This window comes from Dermacentor variabilis, chromosome 2, assembly GCF_050947875.1.
Source record: "Dermacentor variabilis isolate Ectoservices chromosome 2, ASM5094787v1, whole genome shotgun sequence".
NCBI classification, from domain to species: Eukaryota; Metazoa; Arthropoda; class Arachnida; order Ixodida; family Ixodidae; genus Dermacentor; species Dermacentor variabilis.
In genome coordinates this window covers 241,408,600-241,431,239 of record NC_134569.1, presented here as the reverse complement: position 1 = coordinate 241,431,239, position 22,640 = coordinate 241,408,600, and the positions used below count along the sequence as shown (strand labels likewise).

The window sequence follows — 22,640 nt, the reverse complement described above, 5'->3', positions numbered from 1 at the left end:
TGGTGAGGATGGTTAAATAATAAATCAAGACGACAAATTTACATGTATGCTTGCGAAGAGCAAGGCATTCTTATTGAATGACTAGACATTATTGAGCAGAAGTTTCCTGCCCCATGCATCTGGTCAAGGACTAGTAGTGCCTCAGTGCAGGAGACCTACAGCAGAATCATCTTGAACAGTCCTCACTTTCACTGTTCTTTTTCCCTCAAGAATCCTATCAGCACTGTTAACATTCATATTCAAAATGAGACATTTGATAACTTCCAATAGCGAATGCTCAAATCAAATAGTATACAAATCAAATAGAAAGGACTATTTGACTTGTATTTAAAATTTCAAATGTTCGGGTGCTCCTATCTAAATACATGCAAAAGGAGAATTCGTTTTTCTCGGCAACCACCGCATGAAATTTGACGAGGTTTGTTGCATTGAAAAGAAAAACTTAAAATCTAGTGCCTGTTGGTTTCAAATTTCTCAGTTAGGTCGTAAATTTTTTAAATTAAAAATTGGCAAAAATCGAAAATTTTCAAAAAACGAAACTATAAAGTTTACAACTTTATAGCTCAACAACGAAAAATGATAATATAATTCTGCGAATTGCATCAAATAGCACATCTAAAGTGGACAAAATTGATGTGTTACAGATGAATATAAAAAGATTAGTAATATGGAAATACAGCTTTTGCAGAACCCTTGTAACCAATGTAACAGATTCACGTAAAGTGTAAAATGACATATCGAATTTGTCCGCTTTGAATGATCTAATAGATGCCGTTTACAAAACCGCGATATCTGTTCTTGATGCCGAGCTATGAATTGATAAACTTTGTGCTTCTATTTATTTGGAAAGTCATATATTTGAAAATATTTTTAACAATATTCAAGCTCTAAATCGAAATTCCGCTTCCACCAGTCCCTAGAATTTAACGTTCTCTCAAATGCAACAAATTTCATTAAAATCGGTCCAGGGGTTATCTCAGAAAAACGTTTTTGCGTTGTACATGTATTTGAATAGGCCGTGTCGGAGATGGGCCCGAGCTAAAGCTTCCTCTTAATGAACAACTAATGAATAAGGAACTTAATGAATATGAAACAGCAGGTGTGGCGAACGAAAGCTGTGGGATCAGACCCTACCGGTAGTGCACCGTTTCAATTTGGTTCTGTTTCCTTTGAACTCAAATGCCAGAGTCAATAAGTGGTTACGGAGACATTACAAAGTCAAGGAGCACAGGAACCATACGTGACAATGTTTTTGGTAATATCCATGAAGATTCCGCAATTATCATAATCATTCACAAGTCAAAAATAACAATTAAGAAGGGTTTCAGGCAGAGAGACAATCCTTTTGTTATTATCTGTGGCACGCTTTCAAGTGTTGTGAAGATTTGGAAACAGCACCAGAGAACATAAAGGACAAGATGATCACAAGTTGCATTGTCTCCTATGCTCTTTGTGTTATCCAGCATTGCCTTGCAGGATTTTGCAAACCACATGTTTTGACAAGTACAGTAGAACCTCACTCATACGTTTAGGAAAATAACACGAGAAAAAAACATACTAATTGAGAAAACGTATTGGAACTCACTAACCAACTCAATATAACCAACCCTTATATATAGCTTTCATTGATTACGAGAAAGCGTTTGATTCAGTCAAAACCTCAGCAGTCATGGAGGCATTACGGAATCAGGGTGTAGATGAGCCATATGTAAACATACTGGAAGATATCTATAGCGGCTCCACAGCCACCGTAGTCCTCCATAAAGCAAGCAACAAAATCCCAATAAAGAAAGGCATCAGGCAGGGAGATACGATATCTCCAATGCTATTCACAGCGTGTTTACAGGAGGTATTCAGAGACCTGGATTGGGAAGAATTGGGGATAAAAGTTAATGGAGAATACCTTAGTAACTTGCGATTCGCTGATGATATTGCCTTGCTTAGTAACTCAGGGGACCAATTAGAATGCATGCTCACTGACCTGGAGAGGCAAAGCAGAAGAGTGGGTCTAAAAATTAATCTGCAAAAAACTAAAGTAATGCTTAACAGTCTCGGGAGAGAACAGCAATTTACAATAGGCAGCGAGGCACTGGAAGTCGTAAGGGAATACATCTACTTAGGGCAGGTAGTGACGGCGGATCCGGATCATGAGACGGAAATAATCAAAAGAATAAGAACGGGCTGGGGTGCGTTTGGCAGGCATTCCCAAATCTTGAACAGCAGGTTGCCATTATCCCTCAAGAGAAAAGTATATAATAGCTGTGTCTTACCAGTACTCACCTACGGGGCAGAAACCTGGAGGCTTACTAAAAGGGTTCTACTCAAATTGAGGACGACGCAACGAGCTATGGAAAGAAGAATGATAGGTGTAACGTTAAGGGATAAGAAAAGAGCAGATTGGGTGAGGGAACAAACGCGAGTTAATGACATCTTAGTTGAAATCAAGAAAAAGAAATGGGCATGGGCAGGACATGTAATGAGGAGGGAAGATAACCGATGGTCATTAAAAGTTACGGACTGGATCCCAAGGGAAGGGAAGCGTAGCAGGGGGCGGCAGAAAGTTAGGTGGGCGGATGAGATTAAGAAGTTTGCAGGGACGGCATGGACACAATTAGTACATGACCGGGGTTGTTGGAGAAGTATGGGAGAGGCCTTTGCCCTGCAGTGGGCGTAACCAGGCTGATGATGATGATGACGAAAGAAAGTTGACCGACTCAACTGTGGTTGACATCTACGTAGTAATGCAAAGTGTTGCGCAAATCGTTGCAGCACGAGACGCTGATATATGCCAAGCTGGTGGCACTCTAGCAGCATGAGACGCAAACTATCATTTTTACTGCTTCGATGACGTTTGCGCATCTCAATTGCAGCTTGGGTCAGCAGCTTCTTCAAGCGAAGTGCTTTGGCGGTAAGGTTTGACGCACCCACCAAGTGCAAATTGTTGCGGCACGAGATGCTGATGCTGATCGAGCTGGTAGGGCCCAAGCAACCTGAAATGCACACTGTCGGTTTCTTATTGCGTAGCGTTTTAAGACCGTGAGGGGCAACCCAAACAAAATTGAGCTGGTGGGCAAAAGCAGAATACGATGCCACCAGAGTGATACATGGCACTCACTCTGTGCTGCCTGAAATAGGGAATGGCAGTCCCATTATTACAAGTGTGCACTATGCTCGCAACAGCACTACAGCCTATGCGCTGTGAGACAGATAAGTGAAACTTATCTGAAGCTTATCGCAATAGGGTAGGCGGCGATAGCTATGACTGCGGTGTGAGATGCCCAATAGGAGATTTGCTGGTAGTACTGCAATAAGAAACATAGTGCATATTCTTGGATTGTAGTGCAAAGTGACACAGATAGAGACTAGAAGCAGACAGGACGAGTGCTAACTCTCAACAAAATCTTTATTGAAACTAGTATTATTATTATTGAAACTGAAACGTAGTGCACTTTTGCGTTTTCACACGAGATGGGCGAGCAAGTATTGCGGGGAAGCTGCCGCGATGGGCGCCTGCTGTTTTCGATTGCACACACCTTGCGCCTTTTTATTTTTTTTTTTGCTTATGTGGGATCTAGCAGCTGGAAAACATATATGATCGCAGTTTGGTGATCTACTGAAAGTCGGTGCGGAAAGATCGTGCTTTCTGGAAAAACAAAATGCGGTAAAATCGGTACAAAATTAGCTTAACCGGTAAAACTGGTAAAAAGTACGCTTAACTGTATTAGGTCATATTTATGTTCTTGATCGGAAACGTAGGTAGTGAGATTGTATCAATGAGTGAGACTGAGTATTCGAGACTGAGTGAGAAGGATGAATGTAGAATGTTTCGGGAACCTAGAGCTTGCGCATGGCATTGTCCACAGATGAGTCATGTCATCTTAGCATGAAAGACTTTCTCACCTTGAGACCGGGCAGGTGTTTGGCATCGGTGACTATCTGGCCGGTGATGTCCATTTGGTTGAAGAAGCGAAACACAATGACTCGGACACTTGTCAGGTCTGCGCTGGTGACCTGCGATGGGTTAAATGAGCAAAAATCTCATGCTGCTTCCTGAGAAATGTTCACAAAGGGCAAATGAGCATGCATGCATTATGTGGGCAGATCACAGCTAAAACGCCTGTAGTTGTCTGCCCGAAATGACATTTTTTGTCAAGATGTTACAATTTCAGACTGGCTGCACTGGCTACAAGAAACTTTCTTATAAGTAGCAATCAACTGCCCGTCTTTGCACTGCACTCTGTCTTGCTCAGACATCAAAGTTTGTAGCAATCTTACTTTGGTGAAAAAGCTGAGATCGGTAAAATAAGTGCAAGTGCATCCGGCCCGGCAAACGAACTGAAGGAAATGAGCCTGTGTTGTGTCAACGTTTCCCCGTTGTCCTTGCCTGCAGGCACTGTACTGAATTTTAAAGCAAATCTTTCTTTGCCTCCTCCTTCAACTTTTACACTGCTGTCGCAGTTTTGCACGCTGCATCGGGGAAGGAAGGTTGAGAATGTGTATAATGCACGTGGTAGAGACACGGGAGAGGCGTCTGCAAGTCCTTTCCAGTGAGAACTTTGTGGTCGTCGCCAAAATGCCCTCTGGAGCTCTGTGGTTGTTGTCACAATGCCCTCCGGAACTTCCTTGCCATCGGCACAATGACCTCTGAACGGCTGTAATTACGCATTAGCTCCCCGCAAAAGCATTGCAGAAGCTGCAGCGCTTACTTTTGCACTCACGTGCAACTGCCTAGTGGGGAGATAGCAGGGTAGAAAGAGGAGACAGCAAATGCATAAAGCCAATGCCCTGATGAAATGGGTGAATGATGGCCATTCATCGCTCATATGCAAGCTCGTGGCAACTTGCATACATGGGAGGACCATAAAAGAAAGGAAACGCCACTACTAGAAATGACAACAGTTGCAGACAAACAGTAAAAATTTTAATTCAAGGTATGATACCGCACGTTTCTGCTATTTCTGAAAAATAAGCACTGCGCAAGTTTGTACTGATGCAGGGCATGCAGACTAAAAGGCACACTAAAACATGGCAGTGTCAAGACGACAGTGCGCAAGCGGCGGTCCAGCAAATCAACAGTTCAGCCATTACGTGATGCACCAGTGTGAGGGAATGGCAGTGCTCTCTCACAGGCTATGAACAATGGCGCACAAAAACGACGTTCTATGTACAGTCAAACCTCATCACTATGAAAACTCCATTAACAAACCTTTCAGATTAACGAACTTTTCAGAAATCCCGTGCTGACTTAGTATAGCTTCAATGTAAAAATATTTCAGTAATACGAAGTTCAGAATACCAAACTTTTCAGAATAACAATCGTTACTCAGTTTCCGTGTCATGCTAACACCACGTTAGTACTACGGATTAATATTCTGAAATGAACGAAAAGCGTGTGGGTTTGGAGAGTCTGAGATGGCGGCGAAGGAGAAAAATACAGGAAAGTACTCTTTTTTTTATATTGCAAAGGCGATGACGCACCAGGTTTTGTGAGCGCATGCTCTGCTCAACAAGTATTGCCTAGCAACGAAGGCATGTCTCTTTTTTTTTTTTCACGCATCTTTCTACAGCCGTACCAGCTATGCGTGGAAGATATGTAACCGCCGTGCTCGCGGGGATGCCACACGGGTTGCACTTTTCAGACGGTGTCTGTTATATTCAGTTTCGTAATTCATTTCAGTTCTTTATACCCCAGGGGGCGCTTCTGTTCTTCATTATATATATTGGTTGTATCTGTTAAATAAACGGCTTTTTACTTCGGGACGGCTGGAGTCTGACTTCCACCTTCAGTCAACACCACATTGGCGACGAGGATGTCGTGAACGTACCCCAGCCCCAATGCATCGTCCGTATCCACCACCATGAGCTTCACCGGCCTTGCTCCGCCACCGGTTTTCCTTTCGACGCCCGGCCGTCCCTCATTGCCATGGGAGCAGTGGGAGCAGATGTTCAACGTGTACTTGCTGGCATCTGGAGCCGCCGCATTCAAGCGGGAGCAACGCAAGGCTATTCTTTTGCATTGTTTGGGGGCGGAGGGCCAGCATATTTATCAGACGCTACATGCAGGGACCAGTGCCACAGCACCGGCCGCGCCAAGTGCCGCAGCATGCGCCGATGACAAGTCTGTCGTGGCCCCTCCTGACGAATACGACTCTGCACTCGCCGCATTACGGCACCAGTTTTCGACGTCGTGCAACGTTATCATCGAGCGTCATCGCTTTCACCGCCGCAGCCAACACACAGGCGAGTCCGTTCATGACTTTGTTGCCGCTCTGCGGGAGCTAGCGTCACATTGTTCGTTTGCCTCGCAAGATGATGCTCTGCAGGACCAATTCGTTGCCGGCGTAGCTTCCACTCGCGTACGTGAGTGGTTACTGCTCGAGGGTTCCACACTTTCATTCGAGAATTCTGTTCAGATTGCACTTTAGTTTGAGCAGGCGGCTGAAGAGCTAAAGGAGTTTCTGCTTCGGTCGAAACAATTTCATTGCGGCAGCGTCGAAAACCATCGTCGCATTCTTCAAAAAAAAAAAAAAAAAAAAAAAAGGAATTCAAAACCGGCAGCCACCTTAGAGCAGAATTTAACGAGGAGCGCGGGCGGCTCATGTGCGCTGCAGCAGAACCGCCCTCCTGAGCGGTACCGAGAACAGAGTAGTTGCACCGGTTCGCCACATTGTTTCCAATGCGGCTCGCAGAACCACATCGTGTCAGCGCCGCAGTGCCCAGTGCAAGGCTATACTTGTTCGTTTTGCGGTCGCAAGGCCCACTTTCAAAGGGTATGCAACCGCAAGCTAACCCAAATGCAAGGCCGAGTCCGTGAAGTTGAATTTCATGAAGATGTTTCGTCATCCAGCAGTGCTGAGGAAGTTTTGACTGTGCAACCTTCCACGCGTAGCGGAATTCATATTCAAGTGCAAGTTGCGAATGTCACTTTGACATTCCTTGTTGATTCAGGGTCGTCTGTTTCAATCCTGTCGGAGCAAGAATTCAGTCGATATTTTCAGAGCGTTCCGCTCCTGCCTGCTCCGCATGTTAGTCTGTTTGACTACTCTCAACGACCGATTCCAGTGCTAGGTTGTTTCCAGGCAGACGTTCGGTTTAAAGGCCGCACAGCGTCGCTACGTTTTTATGTTGTTCACCGAGGAACTTGTCTGATTGGTCTTGACGGCATTAAAGCCTTGGATCTTTGCATTCAGGGTTCTGCTCTCAAGTGTTTATACACGTCCGTTGCTCCGCTGCCGACTGTCGTCGACCAGCTATCCTGCTCTATTTTCACACCGTAAAGCACGCAGCCCCGTAACAAAGCTCTTCCGCCAGCCTTAGCACATGAGTTCAGTTCACTTTTCAGTCCAGAGTTGGGTCTTGCTAAGGGGTTCACACATCGCATCAAGACACAGCAAGGCGTGCAGCCTGTAACTTCGAAGCTTCGCCGTCTGCCGTATTCTCTCCGGTCACCAGTATCAAATGAGCTTCAGAGGTTGCTGAGCCTTGACATCATTGAGCAGATCGATGCTTCTGAATGGGTGTCCCCCATTGTTGTTGTTAACAAGAAAGATGGTAGCATCAGGATATGCGTAGACCTTCGAGAGCCGAACAAAGCTATTGTTCCAGACAGTTTCCCATTGCCCCATACAGAAGAGCTGCTTCACGCTTTGGTAGGCACTACATACTTCTCCAAACTTGACTTGGCTTCCGCTTACCATCAGGTTCTCTTGCACCCTGACAGCAGGGATCTGACAGCTTTCATCACTCATGATGGCCTTTTTCATTTTAAAAGAGCTTGCTTTGGGTTGGTTTCTGCCCCAGCGGCATTTCAGAAGATGATGGCGACAATCCTTGACCACTGCCCTGGCGTGTTGTTTTACATCGATGATGTCATCATTTTCGGCAAGACCGCAGAAGAACACCTTTCAAACTTGAAGACCGTGCTGCAAAAGATCAAGAACACAGGTCTGAAACTGAACAACAAATGCCTTTTTGACGTTCCAGAACTTGCCTTTCTAGGGCACAAGGTCACTGCACGTGGTATCTCGCCACTTCCAGAGAAGGTAGACTCCATAGTTAACACACCAGTGCCAACTGATGTGGCCACCCTTCGTTCATTCCTGGGTCTCGTAGAATACTACTCTAAGTTTGTTCCACACTTGGCACAAGTGGTTGAGCCTATGAGAGTCTTCACAAAAATGAGCCATTCATCTGGTCTGCCGAAGCAGACAGCAGTTTCAGGAGGGTCAAACAAATGCTTTCGTCGAGTACAGTCTTCCAGATGTTCGATCCACCACTTCCAGTTATTGTGTTGACCGATGCGTCGGACTGTGGGCTGAGAGCAGTCCTGCAGCAACAAAGTGGCCACGAGCTCAGCACAGTCTCTTTCGCATCTCGTACACTGAAGCCTGCGGAGGGAAAATATTCAGTCGGTGAACAAGAAGTTCTTGCATGTATTTGGGCGTGTGATCGATGGCACACGTACCTTTGGGGTCGCCATTTCACAATTCAAACAGACCACCAGGCACTGGTGTCCTTGCTGTCGTCACAAGGACATGGAAGACGCCCACTCTGAATCGCACGCTGGAGTGCACAATTGCTTTGCTACAATTTCACTGTTGAATACCGCAAGGGGTCCACAAACACTGTAGCAGATGCACTTTCTCGGCTACCAGCACCTACCTCGGAGGCAGAGACTGCTAAGGAGGAAGAAATTGTCTCGTTCATTGAGCCAGCCTGCATGACTAAGGAGAAGTTCAGGCAGGCCGCCCTCAACGACAGTTGCCTGGAAACCGTCAAGTCATTCGTGCTGAGTTCCTGGCCGCCAAAGAAGTCCATACCAGAAGAGGCAAAACCATTCTACGCCATTCGGGAAGAACTTTCTGTCGTCGATAACCAGCTTCTGCGTGGAGAGCGCCTCGTTGTTCCGTCCTTCCTCACGGCTCAGATCATCGGCAACGCGCGCGAGACACATTCGGGTATCACGCGCACGAAGGCGCGACTTATCTTATTTGGCGAACTTATCTGCCTCCAGGCAGATAAGTCCGCCAAAACATCACCAGCACCGTTGCAACCTGTTGAATAGCCTGAGCGACCATGGCAAAAGCTTGGCCTAGGCTTTGTTGGTCCTTTGGAGCATGCAGCTTACAACAGCACATTTGCTGTAACGCTTGTTGACTACCATTCCAAATGGCCAGAGGTGTATTTTTGCAGCAAAGTGTCCACGAGCACCGTGAAAGACTTTTTAACAAGTGTTTTTGCCCGTGAAGGCTACCCGGAAGAGATTGTTTGTGACAATGGACCTCAGTGCACTTCGCATGAGTTCGTAACTTTCCTGCAAAACAGAGGCACCAGTCTTTCACATTCTTCAGTGTACTACCCCCAAGCCAATGGGCAAATAGAACATTTTAATCGCACATTGAAGAATTTCATTCAAGTCTCACTCCTCGAAAGACGACCACTCCGACAAGCTGTCACAAAATACCTTGCCATTTACCGCTGTACTCCGCACGCCACCGCCGGGATCGCCCCAGCAGTTCTGCTGCATGGTAGAATGCCCCAAACCGGGCTGGATATTGTGGGTTTCTCGGCACCAGCATTTGCGGAAGATCCAGCCAAGGAGTTGGCGTGACTTCGTCAAAGGGTTCGGCGTCAGCAGCAAGCACTACACAGACAAAAGGAGAGCCACCAAGAAGACGAAGATAGCCGTAGGTGATTTTGTCCGTATCAAAAAACCGTCCATTCGGTTCAAGGGAGACTGCGCCTTTTCTTCACCAACTGAGGTGATCAAGAGGAGGGGACCAGCCTCTTTCCGACTTGGAGACGGCCGTATGTGGAATGCCTCCAAGCTTTCCAGGGTTCCGGAGAGGGGCACCTGGGAACCAGGCCCACCTGCCATGCCGCAGTCTCCCGAGGCGCTGCAGCCTGCCACGTTGCAGCTGCGGTCTCCTGAGGCGCTACAGCCTCCTTCTTCCAGGACGCAGGCACTGTCTCCTGGCATACCGCAGCAGCAGTCAACGAACCTGTCGCCAGTGCGACGTCCAACGTGGCCGACCCGAGAGCGCCGGCCACTGGCCTGGCTCCAAGACTATCAGACCAATTAGTTGGCAGTCTGACATTGTGTACATAGGTTGTAAATATGTGTAAATAAGTACAGTGTGCATGCTTTGGGGTTTTCCTTACTAACACTTACTAACAACTAGCCACTAAAAATAAGGGAGGGAGTATGTTATATTCAGTTTCGTTATTAATTTCAGTTCTTTATTCCCCAGGGGACGCTTCTGTTCTTCATTATATATATTGGTTGTATATGTTAAATAAACGGCTTTTTACTTCGGGATGGCTGGAGTCTGACTTCCACCTTCGGTCAACACCACAGTGTCATTTACATACGCTTTCGCTTTGAAATCGTTCAGGTGTCCACCCCAAGTGAGACAGTTGCAGTGTCCATGGCAAGGAATGTGAAAACAAATGAACAAAACCAAACATCACACTTTGGAGGCGACATAGAGCTTCCTCTTTGTCCGCATCTCTCTTGTGCGCACCACTCTTACTATACGGTGCTTCGCAGCGGCGGAATCTATGAAAAATAGCAACAGCATGGGCCAAGAACAAACAGTGATGTTTTCGTAGGTAGCTACTGATGAACTGATGGGTTGATGGGCTGAATAGTTAATTTAGGGGCTTTCACTATAACAACCTTTCGGAATTAGAAACAATTTGACGTGGTCCCCTGAGGTTTGTTATGTTGAGAGTTCACTGTACTATGTAGAAAAACACAAGTGGTGCACGCAAGGTAACATTTAACATCACATCATGGCTGTCGTAGGCCATAAACATCACCAATGGACTGAAGCAGGACAGAAAGCTCCACTTACATCGATCCCTACAGTGCATGGGATGTGCATAATGTTTTTTGTTCCATCACTCACTGCTCAGTGCTTGGCCACTTCCAATGAAGGCTGATTCCACCTACCACATCACCATGCCCGCCTGCAGGACTCACCACAAGTTGACGCTTGGGGGGCTCGGCCCGCTCTATGTGGGGGTTGGCATCTGGCTTGAGCTGCAGCTGGTAGGCACAGCCGGGAAGGAGCCCGCGCAGCCGGAAGGCGCCCTCGGTGTCACTGAGGGCCTCCTCCTGGTGTCCCTGGCAGGTGCCTGTGCCCAGTGCCTCAAGGGAGACGCCCGGCTCGGCTTCGCCCGTCACCGAGCTCACCCAGCCCAGGCAGCTGAACGCTACGCGGTCACCCCTGCAACCAGCACAATGTGCCCAGTTACAGTGTCCACAGCCAATTTGTGTCTGGAATTTGCAAACTATTCATTGTGCAGTCACACTGTTCTACTGTGACACGCAGTTAGGCCATGGGAAAAACCGTGCTTTTACGTAGAGCAAGTTTGAGTGGTTGTCATGGATGAACCGAGAGAGATATGGAATACAATTTGGAATGCTGAGAACCAAACACCTGAAGGTATGATTTTTCCAGAATGTGAGGCAATGCTAAATGGCATAATTAAATGCCAACTCTTACTTAAGATTACTTAAGGTCTAGCAGCAGGCAAAGCTCACCCAGAAGCTGTGAGAGGATCAAAGTGGGGTGAGGTCAGTTAGTATAACAAATGCCAGAGCAACAATGAAACTCGAACAAAGCAATGGGGCAAGTGCAATGAGTGAAACCAACTTCTTCAAGTTAACTTGTCATCACTGTAAATGATTCAAGGATGCAGAGTCTCAAGTTTGCTGACGTCTTTTCTTTCTGTACATCTGCACATTTGCTCTATGGCAAGGACAGCTACAAGCACCAGGAGTGCTCTGCCATCCAACTCACGGATGCAAAAGCAGCCCTACTTTTCAATGGGTACTTAATTTACACTGTAATGCGCATTGTAAAGAGCACAAGCACTAATAAAGTACCATAACAAGTGCCATATTAAAGAGAACACGTGGTGTGCTTCATAAACAACGGCAGTTGCATATACCGCTTTGTGAACACATTAAGGGGCTGTAAAGTTAATGGTACCAATGTTGAATCTGGAGCTTTAGGTGCCAAAACCATGATTTGATTATGAGGCACGCTGACGCAGGAGACTCCAGATCAATTCTGACCACCAGGGAATGTTTAACATCCCCCAATGCACGGGAAACTGGCTTTCTTGCATTTCACGCCCATCAAAGTGCGGCCACTGTGGCCAAGATTTGGCACCGCGACCTTGTGTTTAGCAGCACAACACTATAGCTGCTATGCCACCTTGGCGGGTATGGTATCAATGTTCCGAAACAAGATGCTGCTTCATCTGTAGTTTTACACCACTTCCTTGCGCTGATTTAAAATCATACTAATTCCTCCCTGAACCATTAAAGACACACTAAAGAAAGAAAAATTAGATCAGTATAGACTGATAAATTATTTATAGAATACTTTTGCTAATTTTGCAGTGCTAATTGGGTGATTATTAGAAGAAAAAAAAAATGGATAAATTTCATGGTGAAACCCCAGCACTAGTACATCAGTGGGATGCCATGGGTTTCAAAGTGCAGTAAAACCTTGTTATAACCAAGTCGAAGGGGAAGCAAGAATTACTTTGTTACGGACACTGCAGTGCCCGTGTTGACAAGCGCGTGAACGGCGACACCTTTGGCAAAAACTTCAATGATGCTAGTAAGGGACAAACGAGGGCTTGAGCAGTTAGAAGGGATTGTAGTTCTTGCCTCCGGAACTGCGCCTTCTAGTTTTTCTCCACAGCTGGAGGGCGGCGGGCGATGGGGGAGAGGGAACGTCGACGGGGAGATGGAGACCGACGAGTGTTGAAGCTTCGGGGAACAGGAGATGAAGGAGCGAAGTGCGGAACTGGTGGCGAATAGCGAGACTGGGAGTCAGAAGCATTCCCTTGAAATCTCGCAGTATCGAGAGGGTACCAACCCCGGCGGCGGCAGAACCATGCCACGTGGCCAGCAAAGCCACACACGAAGCAGATCGGCCGGTTGTCTTGGGTACGCCATGGATTATCAACAGGGGGCCTAGGTAACGGTGCACAGTTCTGGGCTGGGCGTAGGGGCTGCGGAGGCGCGCAGAAGCCACTTGTGGGCAAGTAGTTCGCAGCTGGAGAAGGCGAGGCATAGAAGCCGCTTGTGGGGATGTAGTGCGCAACTTCAGGCAGTGGTCTTGGCCTGGAGACGACGGCAGCGTACGTGAGCGGAACTGGCGCTGAAGGTGGCTGATTAGCAAGAGGTAGTGCATCGCTGACTTGTGACTTGTGAGTATGTGAGTTCCGGGGACAACGAGGACTCAGACGACTGGGTAGCAGGCAGCAGTGATAGTTGGCGCGCGACTTCTTCGCGAACGAATTGCTTGATTTGGTCGAGGAACGAAGAGTGGGCGGGAGCCGCACTAGAACTGTCGATTAAAGCCGAAATCGTGTGGTTGGCCGCAGCAGCTCGGCGCGTAGTAAGGCATTGTTTGCGGAGCTCATCGTAGCTCTGGCACAGTGTAATGACCTCATAAATCGTTTGAGGATTTTTCACCAAGAGCAAATGGAAGGCGTCATCTTCTGTGCCCTTCATGACATTCTTGATCTTTTCAGAGTCGGGCATGGCGGGATTAATACGCCGGCAAAGGTCAACTATGTCCTCAATGTAGCTGGTGAAGTTTTCACCCTTTTGCTGAGCGCGACCACGCAAGCGTTGTTCTGCGCGAAGCTTGCACACAGCAGGGCGACCGAAGACTTCTTTGAAAGAATGGGTAAATGTTGTCCAGGTGGAAAGGTTGGATTCATGATTCCGGAACCAGAGATTAGCGACTCCAGAAAGAGAGAAGATGACGTTAGTCAGTTTATCTTTGTCATCCCATTTGTTATGCGCACTCACGCGATCGTACGACGAGAGCTAATCCTCCACGTCATGGTCGTCGTTGCCGCTGAAGAGCGGAGGATCTCGTTGGCGTAGAGCACCGGAGCAGACGACAGGCGATGCCAGGGGAGGATCGGGCTGCGCGGTGGCCTGAGGCATGGCAGAAACAGGAGGGAGCGTACGGCTACGGAGTTCCAGGTTTGGGAAGGGCCCAGCACCTCCAACAATTGTGAAGAGGCGTTATAGTTCAATGGATAAAATGCTCAGATAGCAGAGCACCGCAGCGAGAGGACACAGAGCTTCGGCAACACAGGCACAAGGCTTGCAACCACTCGTCGTCGTCTTTCTCGAAGCAGTGCCTGCCGCTCGTTCTTCTCCAGTACATATACATTATTGCATGTAATGCACTATAAATCTCTATGGGTATTTCAAGGGGAATTTCACTTATTTCGTTAGAACCTGTTGCATTTTAATGAGATTTAACCACATTTTCTTGTATCTGGGCCACCGTGGTGCAGTGAAAGATCTCTCAAAACTTGCCAAGTTCATTATCTGGCTACTTTACAATACAATGCAGTCCATCTTTGCCGATGAAAAATGAATTATGCCTAAGTAGAGGCTGTCAAAATCCATGACATCTTGGCAAGCTGGTGCATGGTGGCAAGCTGGCAACCTGCGTTTCTATTTTGGATGTTTTCTGGCTTATCAAGCTTCCTTGCATGGTTAGAGTTGTTTTTTGCCATAATGCAGAAGGCTAATAGTGCTGAAATAATTTTTCTCTTTAGTATCCTTTTATTAATTTGCGTGATTCTATGAATACAAAGCACAATCTTTTATTTCTCACTAGGCCACGTACCACTTAGGCCAGTTGTCAGTCCTTTGTGTACTACAAAGAATAGTCGTCGAAAGGCTGCTTTTCTGGGGCCGCATACTGAAACGTTTGCCTTCCGCGATAGTTTCGCCACTGCAATAGTCACGTTCAATATATCAAGCAACTGCTTACCCATGATTTCAGCGTGCACTATCAACATGCGTTGTCAAATGCTTCACATCGTATGAGAGAGCCAACCGTGCCAGTGCAGAGCGGCTTGGGTGTGTTGTTTTCGAGTGTAGTGGCCGCAGTACGGGTTCTGCGCACTGACTATGGTTGGTTACGGCCGCTTTAGGTAAAATAAATAGCATAAGTAAGTGTGACATGTTTTGCACCATGTCGTTAAAATGACGTGGGCCAGAACTACTAGATGGCATTGTTTATTTTCTGGTTTTGCTAAAACAGCCAATCAGGACGCGTCGTTGGTGGAGGCGTAGCCAAGGCGACAGTTTCGGGGAAGGCGAATGTTTCAGAATACGGGACTTCAATGCTGACGGGGCACAAAATGAAAGGAAAGAAAAACAAAACGGTGGCAGACTTGTGGCAGCTATTTTCCATATTTGTACATCATTAGGATCGGCAGCAGTATTGTTTTTTCCCTAGACCTCTTGCAGGAATAAATGTTGGAAGCACACAGACGTGCTGGCGCCCATGTTATCGTATCCTTGAAACAAGCAAACTGCACTAGTATCAAATGTCCAGCTATGCCTACAAGGCATAGTGGTTCTTACAAGAATTACTGGAAATCTGGCACTGCAATCGTTCAACCATTGCAAGGAATCACAGGTAGCACATGAACTTATTTTCATACTGTTTGTCATAAATTCACTAACAAAGCACATTACAGCTTCTTTTGTTTCTTGTGGTTCAGCTGGTTGCATTTCACTTCAACATTTCTTTCAAACAACTACTGTTAGTAATGCTCTAAGAACCAGTGAATGGTATAAGTGCGCAATAAACAATACTAACTGTTGGACACAGCGAATTCAATATGACGAATGAGCCTCAAAAACATTAGTACTATAAGAATTCAACAGATTGCTTGAAGCAAGAAAAACAATGTTTAGGCAAATCCACATATTGTCCATCATTCCTATGATGGTTGTGCAGCTATACTAAGCACTGTGTGCGCAGACAGCAATAGCAGATTTTTCTATATTATCATAGTATAAAATGCTAGATTGTAGTGGATTGGCAAATAAATGGTTACTGGAAAATAACACTTAATGGCCCGTTGCTTCCAGCACCCACTGTCTCACATCTATGCCTTTGAAAGCTGATAACAACATGCGTTGGCTTTTGGTTAACCACACCTGTGATGCTGAAACCTGTTCCATCCATTTGACCTAGTTTCTAGAACATTATTCTTGTCTAATGACGAATGGCCACATCACACTGCATTGTCTTCCAAATGCCTTGGCCTTCAAGATTATGGTGCTACACACTGTTGCAACAGTGAAAAATCACATTCTCTAAGGCCATTCAGAACCTGAAGCAGATCCAGAACTTTGTTGTACTATATTAAGTTACACAGCACAAAGAGGTACTAACTAAAAATTTTTCTGTTGCACTGTTTGTGTTTCTTTAGGTAGCTGTCAACTCCATAATACAAAGCCACAATCTTTAGAGAGCACCACAAATAATTATAGCACCTTTTAATCAACCCATTCAAAATGCGTACAATTCACTCAGCAGCATGCTGAGTGAATTGCTGCTGCTCAGCTCAAATCGCCGGTTCGATCCCGGCCAAGGCCCCTAATTAATCGAAATGCAAAAATAAATGCCTGTGTACTAGGTACACATTAAATAAGAAGAGGTGGTCTGAATTAATCCGGAATCGTCCACTATGGCATGCCTTATAATCATATTGTGGTTTTGTCAAGTAAAAGCCCACAATTTAACAAATTTTTCTATTTCAAAATGCGCGACAAGGGCATTGCAGCTTCAGACATAAGAAAGGAGACTAGTATTCACGTCACCGAAAGTGGAGTTGGCCGTCACGTGGTATCGCAAAGAACTTATGAGCCAGTCCGCCCAGTGCAGTGCTTGAAGGCCATGTTGCTGAAAGTCGACCAATTGGCCCATCTTTCTTAGAGACTCAGGGGAACTCGCTCTCCCCTCTAGTCCCACTGAGTGCTGAATGAACCGCGCTCTCGGTAGAACAGTCAGTGTGTGCATGCATCAGTGCTGTCTGGCACCACATCAGGCTTTGGTGAAGTCTCCTTCCCATGTCTGAAGCTGCGCTGCAGTTGGCGCCCATTTTAAACTGGTCATATCAAGAGGTAACGCACTTAATTATACGTTGTGCTCTCGAGGTATTGAGACTTCATAGTGTATTTACTTGGTCAACAGCTGTGCAATAAAGAAATAAAAACGAGACAAATTTTCTGTGCATCTGATAAAAACTGAATTCTTGCTATTCCTGACCTGTTTTACTACAAGCAAGCGACAGTCTTGATGCACAGATATTACTACATTTATTTTTTCTTCATTTTGATGCTAACATACCCCAAAAGCCATTGCTGAAAGAAAGTGATACGGACACCACACATTGAAAGCAATGTGTGCAACTCACGTGATGTCCAGTTCAACAGTGGCACCCTCCCCAACAGTGAGCATCTTGGAGGCCGGCGAGAAGCGGTACTCTTTCATCATGGGCCGCAGAAAATAATTGCCGGGGCTCAGGTTGGGGAATCGGAGCCGGCCATCCTCGCGCGTGCGGCTGTGGTTGCGGTAGTCGGCAGCCCCGCTTAGAGAGACCAGGACGCCCGCCAGGGGCTGCCCACTTGCCTCCTGAACAGACACCTTCACCTCGGCATACTTGAAGGCCTCAAAATGACCAAGCTTGTCCAGAGGGCGTAACACGTAGCCGTCCTTGCTTGCCTGCACGATGGGAGCGCATTTTGTCACAGCACTGTCTTGTGTGAAATCGTTTTGAAAGGGGAGTGAGGGTAAAAGCCAAACCAGATTAGACCCGGCATACAGATATTATTTGAGCATGCACTGCCACAAATATGATGATTACCGAAGTTTCTACAAGTATCCCCATTATCACCTGTGTCCTCACTGTTCTTTGTGAGATGGTTTCTCAGCCTTCAGAGTACCTTTCAACCATTGCAAAAATATCTGTTTACATTGCATCAAAACATACCTTTCAGTACACACACCACAGCTACCTTAATTTTGCACAAGAAAAGTAGGAAGATACCTATAAAGAAATGGGCCAGACAAGGAGACACAATCTCTCCAATGTTATTCACTGCGTGCTTGGAAGAAGTATTCAAGCTACTAAACTAGGAAGGCTTAGGAGTAAGGATCGACGACGAATATCTCAGAAACCTTCAATTTGCCGATGACATTGTTCTGTTCAGCAATACTGCAGACGAGTTACAACAAATGATTGGGGATCTTAACAGAGAGAGTGCAGGAGCGGGGTTGAAGTTTAATATGCAGAAGATAAAGATAATGAAGAATAGTTGGGCAAGGAACAAGAGTTCAGGACCGCCAGTCAGCCTCTAGAGTCTGTGCAGGAATACATTTACCTAGGTCAATTGATCACAGGGAACCCTGACCATGAGAAGGAAATTCATAGCAGAATAAAAATGGGTTGGAATGCTTACAGCACGCGTTACCAAATCCTAAATGGGAGCTTACCACTGTTGTTGAAAAGAAAAGTGAACAATCATTGCATTCTACGGGTGCTAACATATGGGGCAGGAACTTGGAGGTTGACAAAGAAGCTTGAGAACAAGTTAAGGACCGTGCAAAGAGCGATGGAACGAAAAATGTTAGGCATAACGTTAAGGAACAGAAAGAGAGCAGTTTGGATTAGAGAGCAAACGAGTATAGCCGATATTCTAATTGACATTAAGAGAAAAAGATGGAGCTGGGCAGGTCATGTAATGTGCAGCTTAGATAACTGTTGGACCACTAGGGTTACAGAATAGGTACCAAGAGAAGGGAAGTGCACTTGAGAATTGCAGAAGGCTAGGTGGTGCGATGAAATGAAAAAATTCGCAGGCACTAGTTGGAATCAGCTGGCGCACGACGGAGGTAATTGGAGATTGCAGGGAGAGGCCGTCCTGCAGTGGATATGGAGTGGGCTGGTGATGATGATACCGTTCAGTAAACAACTCTTGATGAAAGAGCACAGGTTAGGCATGAAATCTTATAAAAACGTGTCATGAAATGTTGGTGGAAATGGAAAGAACATACTTCAATATTGGCAGAACCGAACAGGATGTTTGCAGTTTAAATAGTAGTGATAATGTTAAATGGACACCGAAAGTTGTGACACTCTAGAGCAAAATTTGCTAGTAATGTTATAGCCTCACAAGTTGATCGCAGATTGATGTTCGTAAGTTAGACGCTACTAGACATAACATACCTTTTGTCTAAGAATGCATTCACTGTATTTTATAATTGTATTGTCTTACTTTTTTGTTTTTCAAGCATATGAAACTATAACGAAGGTTTCTGTTTGCAAGCAGCACTGCTTTTGTGGTAACGAGTCAAAAGGCTGATGTGTGGTGTCCCCAACTGCACGGCGGCATGCATATGCGCATTTGTATGTGTGCACTGACAGTGACAGCAAGGTTCAGTGTTATGCTCGAACTGCTTGGACGGTGTTCAAACTACAGTGAAACCCCTGCTATTCATCCCCCGCTTTTGTGATGTCCCGGGTTTTAAGACAGGTTAGTGCAGTCTCAGCAAACTCCGCGTAGAGAAAATGCGTTAATAATAGTGGTGTGCGAATACCAAATAGTAGATTTCGATTGAATCGAGAAAAAAATCAGAATAGTGAATATAAGAAAATTTAACACACACTTTTATGCTTCCAAATTTCGTGCAGAAAACACAGTGCTGCACATGCTCAGGGGGCTAATCACATTACTTAACAAGAATCTTGCTAGCTGTCAGTAACTTAGGTACCTATGAATTGAGATGTACAGTATGCTCTACTCTTATTAGAGAGAACACCAAATTAGTATGTGAGCACTGATGACAACTCAGTTCATATACGAACACATGGAAAATATTTCTTCTCGATAGAATGTCTGTCATGTAGAATCAAGTGCTTCTTCTCCCTCTGAAGCTGAAGAAATAGCGAAGTTGCCCTAAGTATCGATGTAGTTTTTGGTTTAATAGTGGGCCATACTGTGATTAAAGGGACACTAAAGGGAAATTATTAAGTCAAGCTAAAGCGATGGATTAGTACTCGAGAATCTCTAAGGCGTCAATATTATCGCAAGAGAGCCTTAGTAATCGAGAAATCAAAGCAAATGCAAGACATGATTAGAGAGTCCCCTGGATCATTCAAGTACTTGTCCGATGATGAACGCACTTATTATTCAAATTCTGTGACTAGTACTCAACCACTCGTTATAAAAATATAATTTTATTGCATTACAGGACGAAAGAAAATGGAAGACGGCATACTGATGAAGAAAGTTTGTGTGCATTTTAGATGTGTCTCTTGAACACTGCAACATTGGATTATGCCTGGCCTCGATGGACTCGGGCAGAACATTTGTTCTAGAAGTATCAGGTATTTGGTCTAGAATTTTTTTATTGTCACGCCTCATCTTAACTTGTTTACCATTGATGAAGTTCTGCTCCCTGAAGCCTTCCAGGAGTTCAGCTTCATTGAGCTCCAAGAGATAATAATCTGAGACTATGCCACAGGTGGTATTCACAGTACGGTGCAGGGTTACATTTACTTGGGCATCCCCAAATGGCACTAAATTGGGTAGCTTTTCATGTTGTTTCTGGTTGCAGAGCTCCAAGAGGAGATCACCGCTTGACATCCTGGATGCTTTATAATCTGACGTAATGGTTCTGTGGAAACCCGCAAGGTGGAGAGAAGTAATTTATAAAGGGAAAATGAGACATCCACCCGAACGTAGCAAATTGCTACAATGGAAACCCTTATGGGTTTTTCAAAAGAAAAAGCCTCTCAGTTGAAGAAAAAATCGTCCTGGTCCGGGACTCGAACCCGGGACCACCACCTTCCCGGTGCAGTCACTCTACCATCTGAGCTAACCATGCGGCTAGCAGATGGCAGAGCGAAGTTGAATTCAACAACTTGAAGCAAAGGCAGGAGTTTGACGTAATAGTTCTACGGAAACCCGCAAGGTGGAGAGAAGTAATTAATAAAGGCAAAATGAAACATCCACCCGTACGTAGCACATTGCTACAAAGGAAACCCTCATGGTTTCCTCAAAAGAAAAAGCCTCTCAGTTGAATAAAAATTCGCCTGGCCTGGATTCAAAGAATCAAAGAATCCCCAGATTTCGAAATATTAGTTTGTAGTACTGAGGTGGATTTAACATGACATGCAAAATGCATAACAATCGCTATTCTGAAAAATTCGGCATTCTGAAGTTCGTAGTACTGAAATATTCTTGCATTGAAACCATAAGTCAGCTGCGGATTTCTGAAAAGTTTGTTAATCTGAAAAGTTCGTTAATTTGGTGTTCATAGTAACAAGGTTTCACTGTAGAACTTTTTTCACAGTCATTACAATGCTTGGAGTTTCCCGGCAATTGAAGGTGGTGCCTGTGTCAAAACAAGGTAGTTCGAGAAACCCTGACAGCTACAGACCAATTACCTTGATTAGTATTCCATGCAAGCTGATGAAGCACATAATTTATTGCAGTCAAATCTCATTTCTTGAAGACAATAAAATCGTTGCCACAACTCAGCATGGATTCAGGAACTACTTTTCATGCGAAACACAACTTCTTCTCTTTGCTAACCGCTTGTTTTCTGCTATTGATCATGGTTCTTTTACTGACTGTATCTATATTTACTTCCGCAAGGATTTAACACTGTCTCGTATTGGCTCCCTCTATTAAAGCTACCACGACTTAACATCTACTCGAATGTGCTAAAATGGATTGAAAGTTTTTTAACCTCCCGCACCCAGTTTGTTTCTGCTAAGCACTGTAATTCGCCCATTCATTCTGTCATGTCTGGAGTACCACAGAGCCAAGTTCTGGGATCACTGCTATTTCTTATTTTTATTAATGATTTGTCTAATGAAGTCTCCTCAACTAGCAGATTATCAGGGTGTCTACCAAGTTTACATTTCCAAATTCTCTGAGTTTTCCAGGTTTTCCCTGAGTGCCTTTGCAAATTTCCCTGAGTGACACAGAACTTTGTTTCATATGAAGATGGACTGACACCATGTGGCCCGATGCTGTCACACTCTAGCAAGCATCTTAAAAAATAAAAAGCTACCTAATCCAGTCTGAAAAGTAAGGAGTAGTGTTTATTTTATTCAAAAAGAAAATAGAAAGGAGGGGTTAGAAAATGCACAGCGAATATAATTTCTTCAACAAAAATGGTAAAGCATCTTGCAAATTGAGTCGAACATCTTCAAGTACGAATAAAAAGGAGATGCATACAGAAGCAAATATTTTCGAACATGAACTATTTCTATCAACTAATAGGAAGCTCATTGGTATGAGGCCGAACTTTGTCTCGAGCAGTTGGAAAGTCAACCTCAAATGTCCTGACATACTCTCAGCCCACGCAAAATGCCTCAGTGTTGTGTTTAACTGCTTTAAAGAGTTTATTTTGGTTTGGATGAGGGTCACCTGCATCTGGCCATCAGCCAACACTTTGTTTTTTGAGCTCAAGCTCCTTCAAAGAAGTGATTGCACGCTTGCTTTCCCATTCATCCCTCTGTGCGTCGGCTCTTTCTCTTCTCGCACTCCTTCCGCCGCGCGTTCGCCCCACGGACCATTTGAATCATACTCTTGGTCAGTTGTACAGTCAACGCCCAATTTTTCAGACTTCCTAGGGGCTGCGAAAACATCCGGAAAATCGGGCGGTCCCAAAAAATGAATGCCTGTCTTTTGCTGTTCTCAAGGGCTCAAATTGCCACAGGCACGTGCGAAAAAGCTCTGAAGGCCTGTCAGTACACTTATTAGGCATATC

The 22,640-nt window shown here is 45.3% G+C and overlaps 1 protein-coding gene across 1 annotated transcript in view; it reads right to left on the bottom strand.

Annotated features, from left to right (window-relative positions):
* Window positions 1–22,640, bottom strand: part of LOC142573183 (BOS complex subunit NOMO1) — a 104,385-nt gene that overhangs the window by 3,043 nt on the left and 78,702 nt on the right. The window contains exons 7-9 of the mRNA XM_075682756.1: window positions 17,272–17,579; window positions 10,985–11,231; window positions 3,901–4,011 (exon numbers count right to left, since the gene is read on the bottom strand). Of these exons, the coding sequence (XP_075538871.1) occupies window positions 3,901–4,011; window positions 10,985–11,231; window positions 17,272–17,579 (666 nt within the window). The remainder of the gene's footprint in view (window positions 1–3,900; window positions 4,012–10,984; window positions 11,232–17,271; window positions 17,580–22,640) is intronic.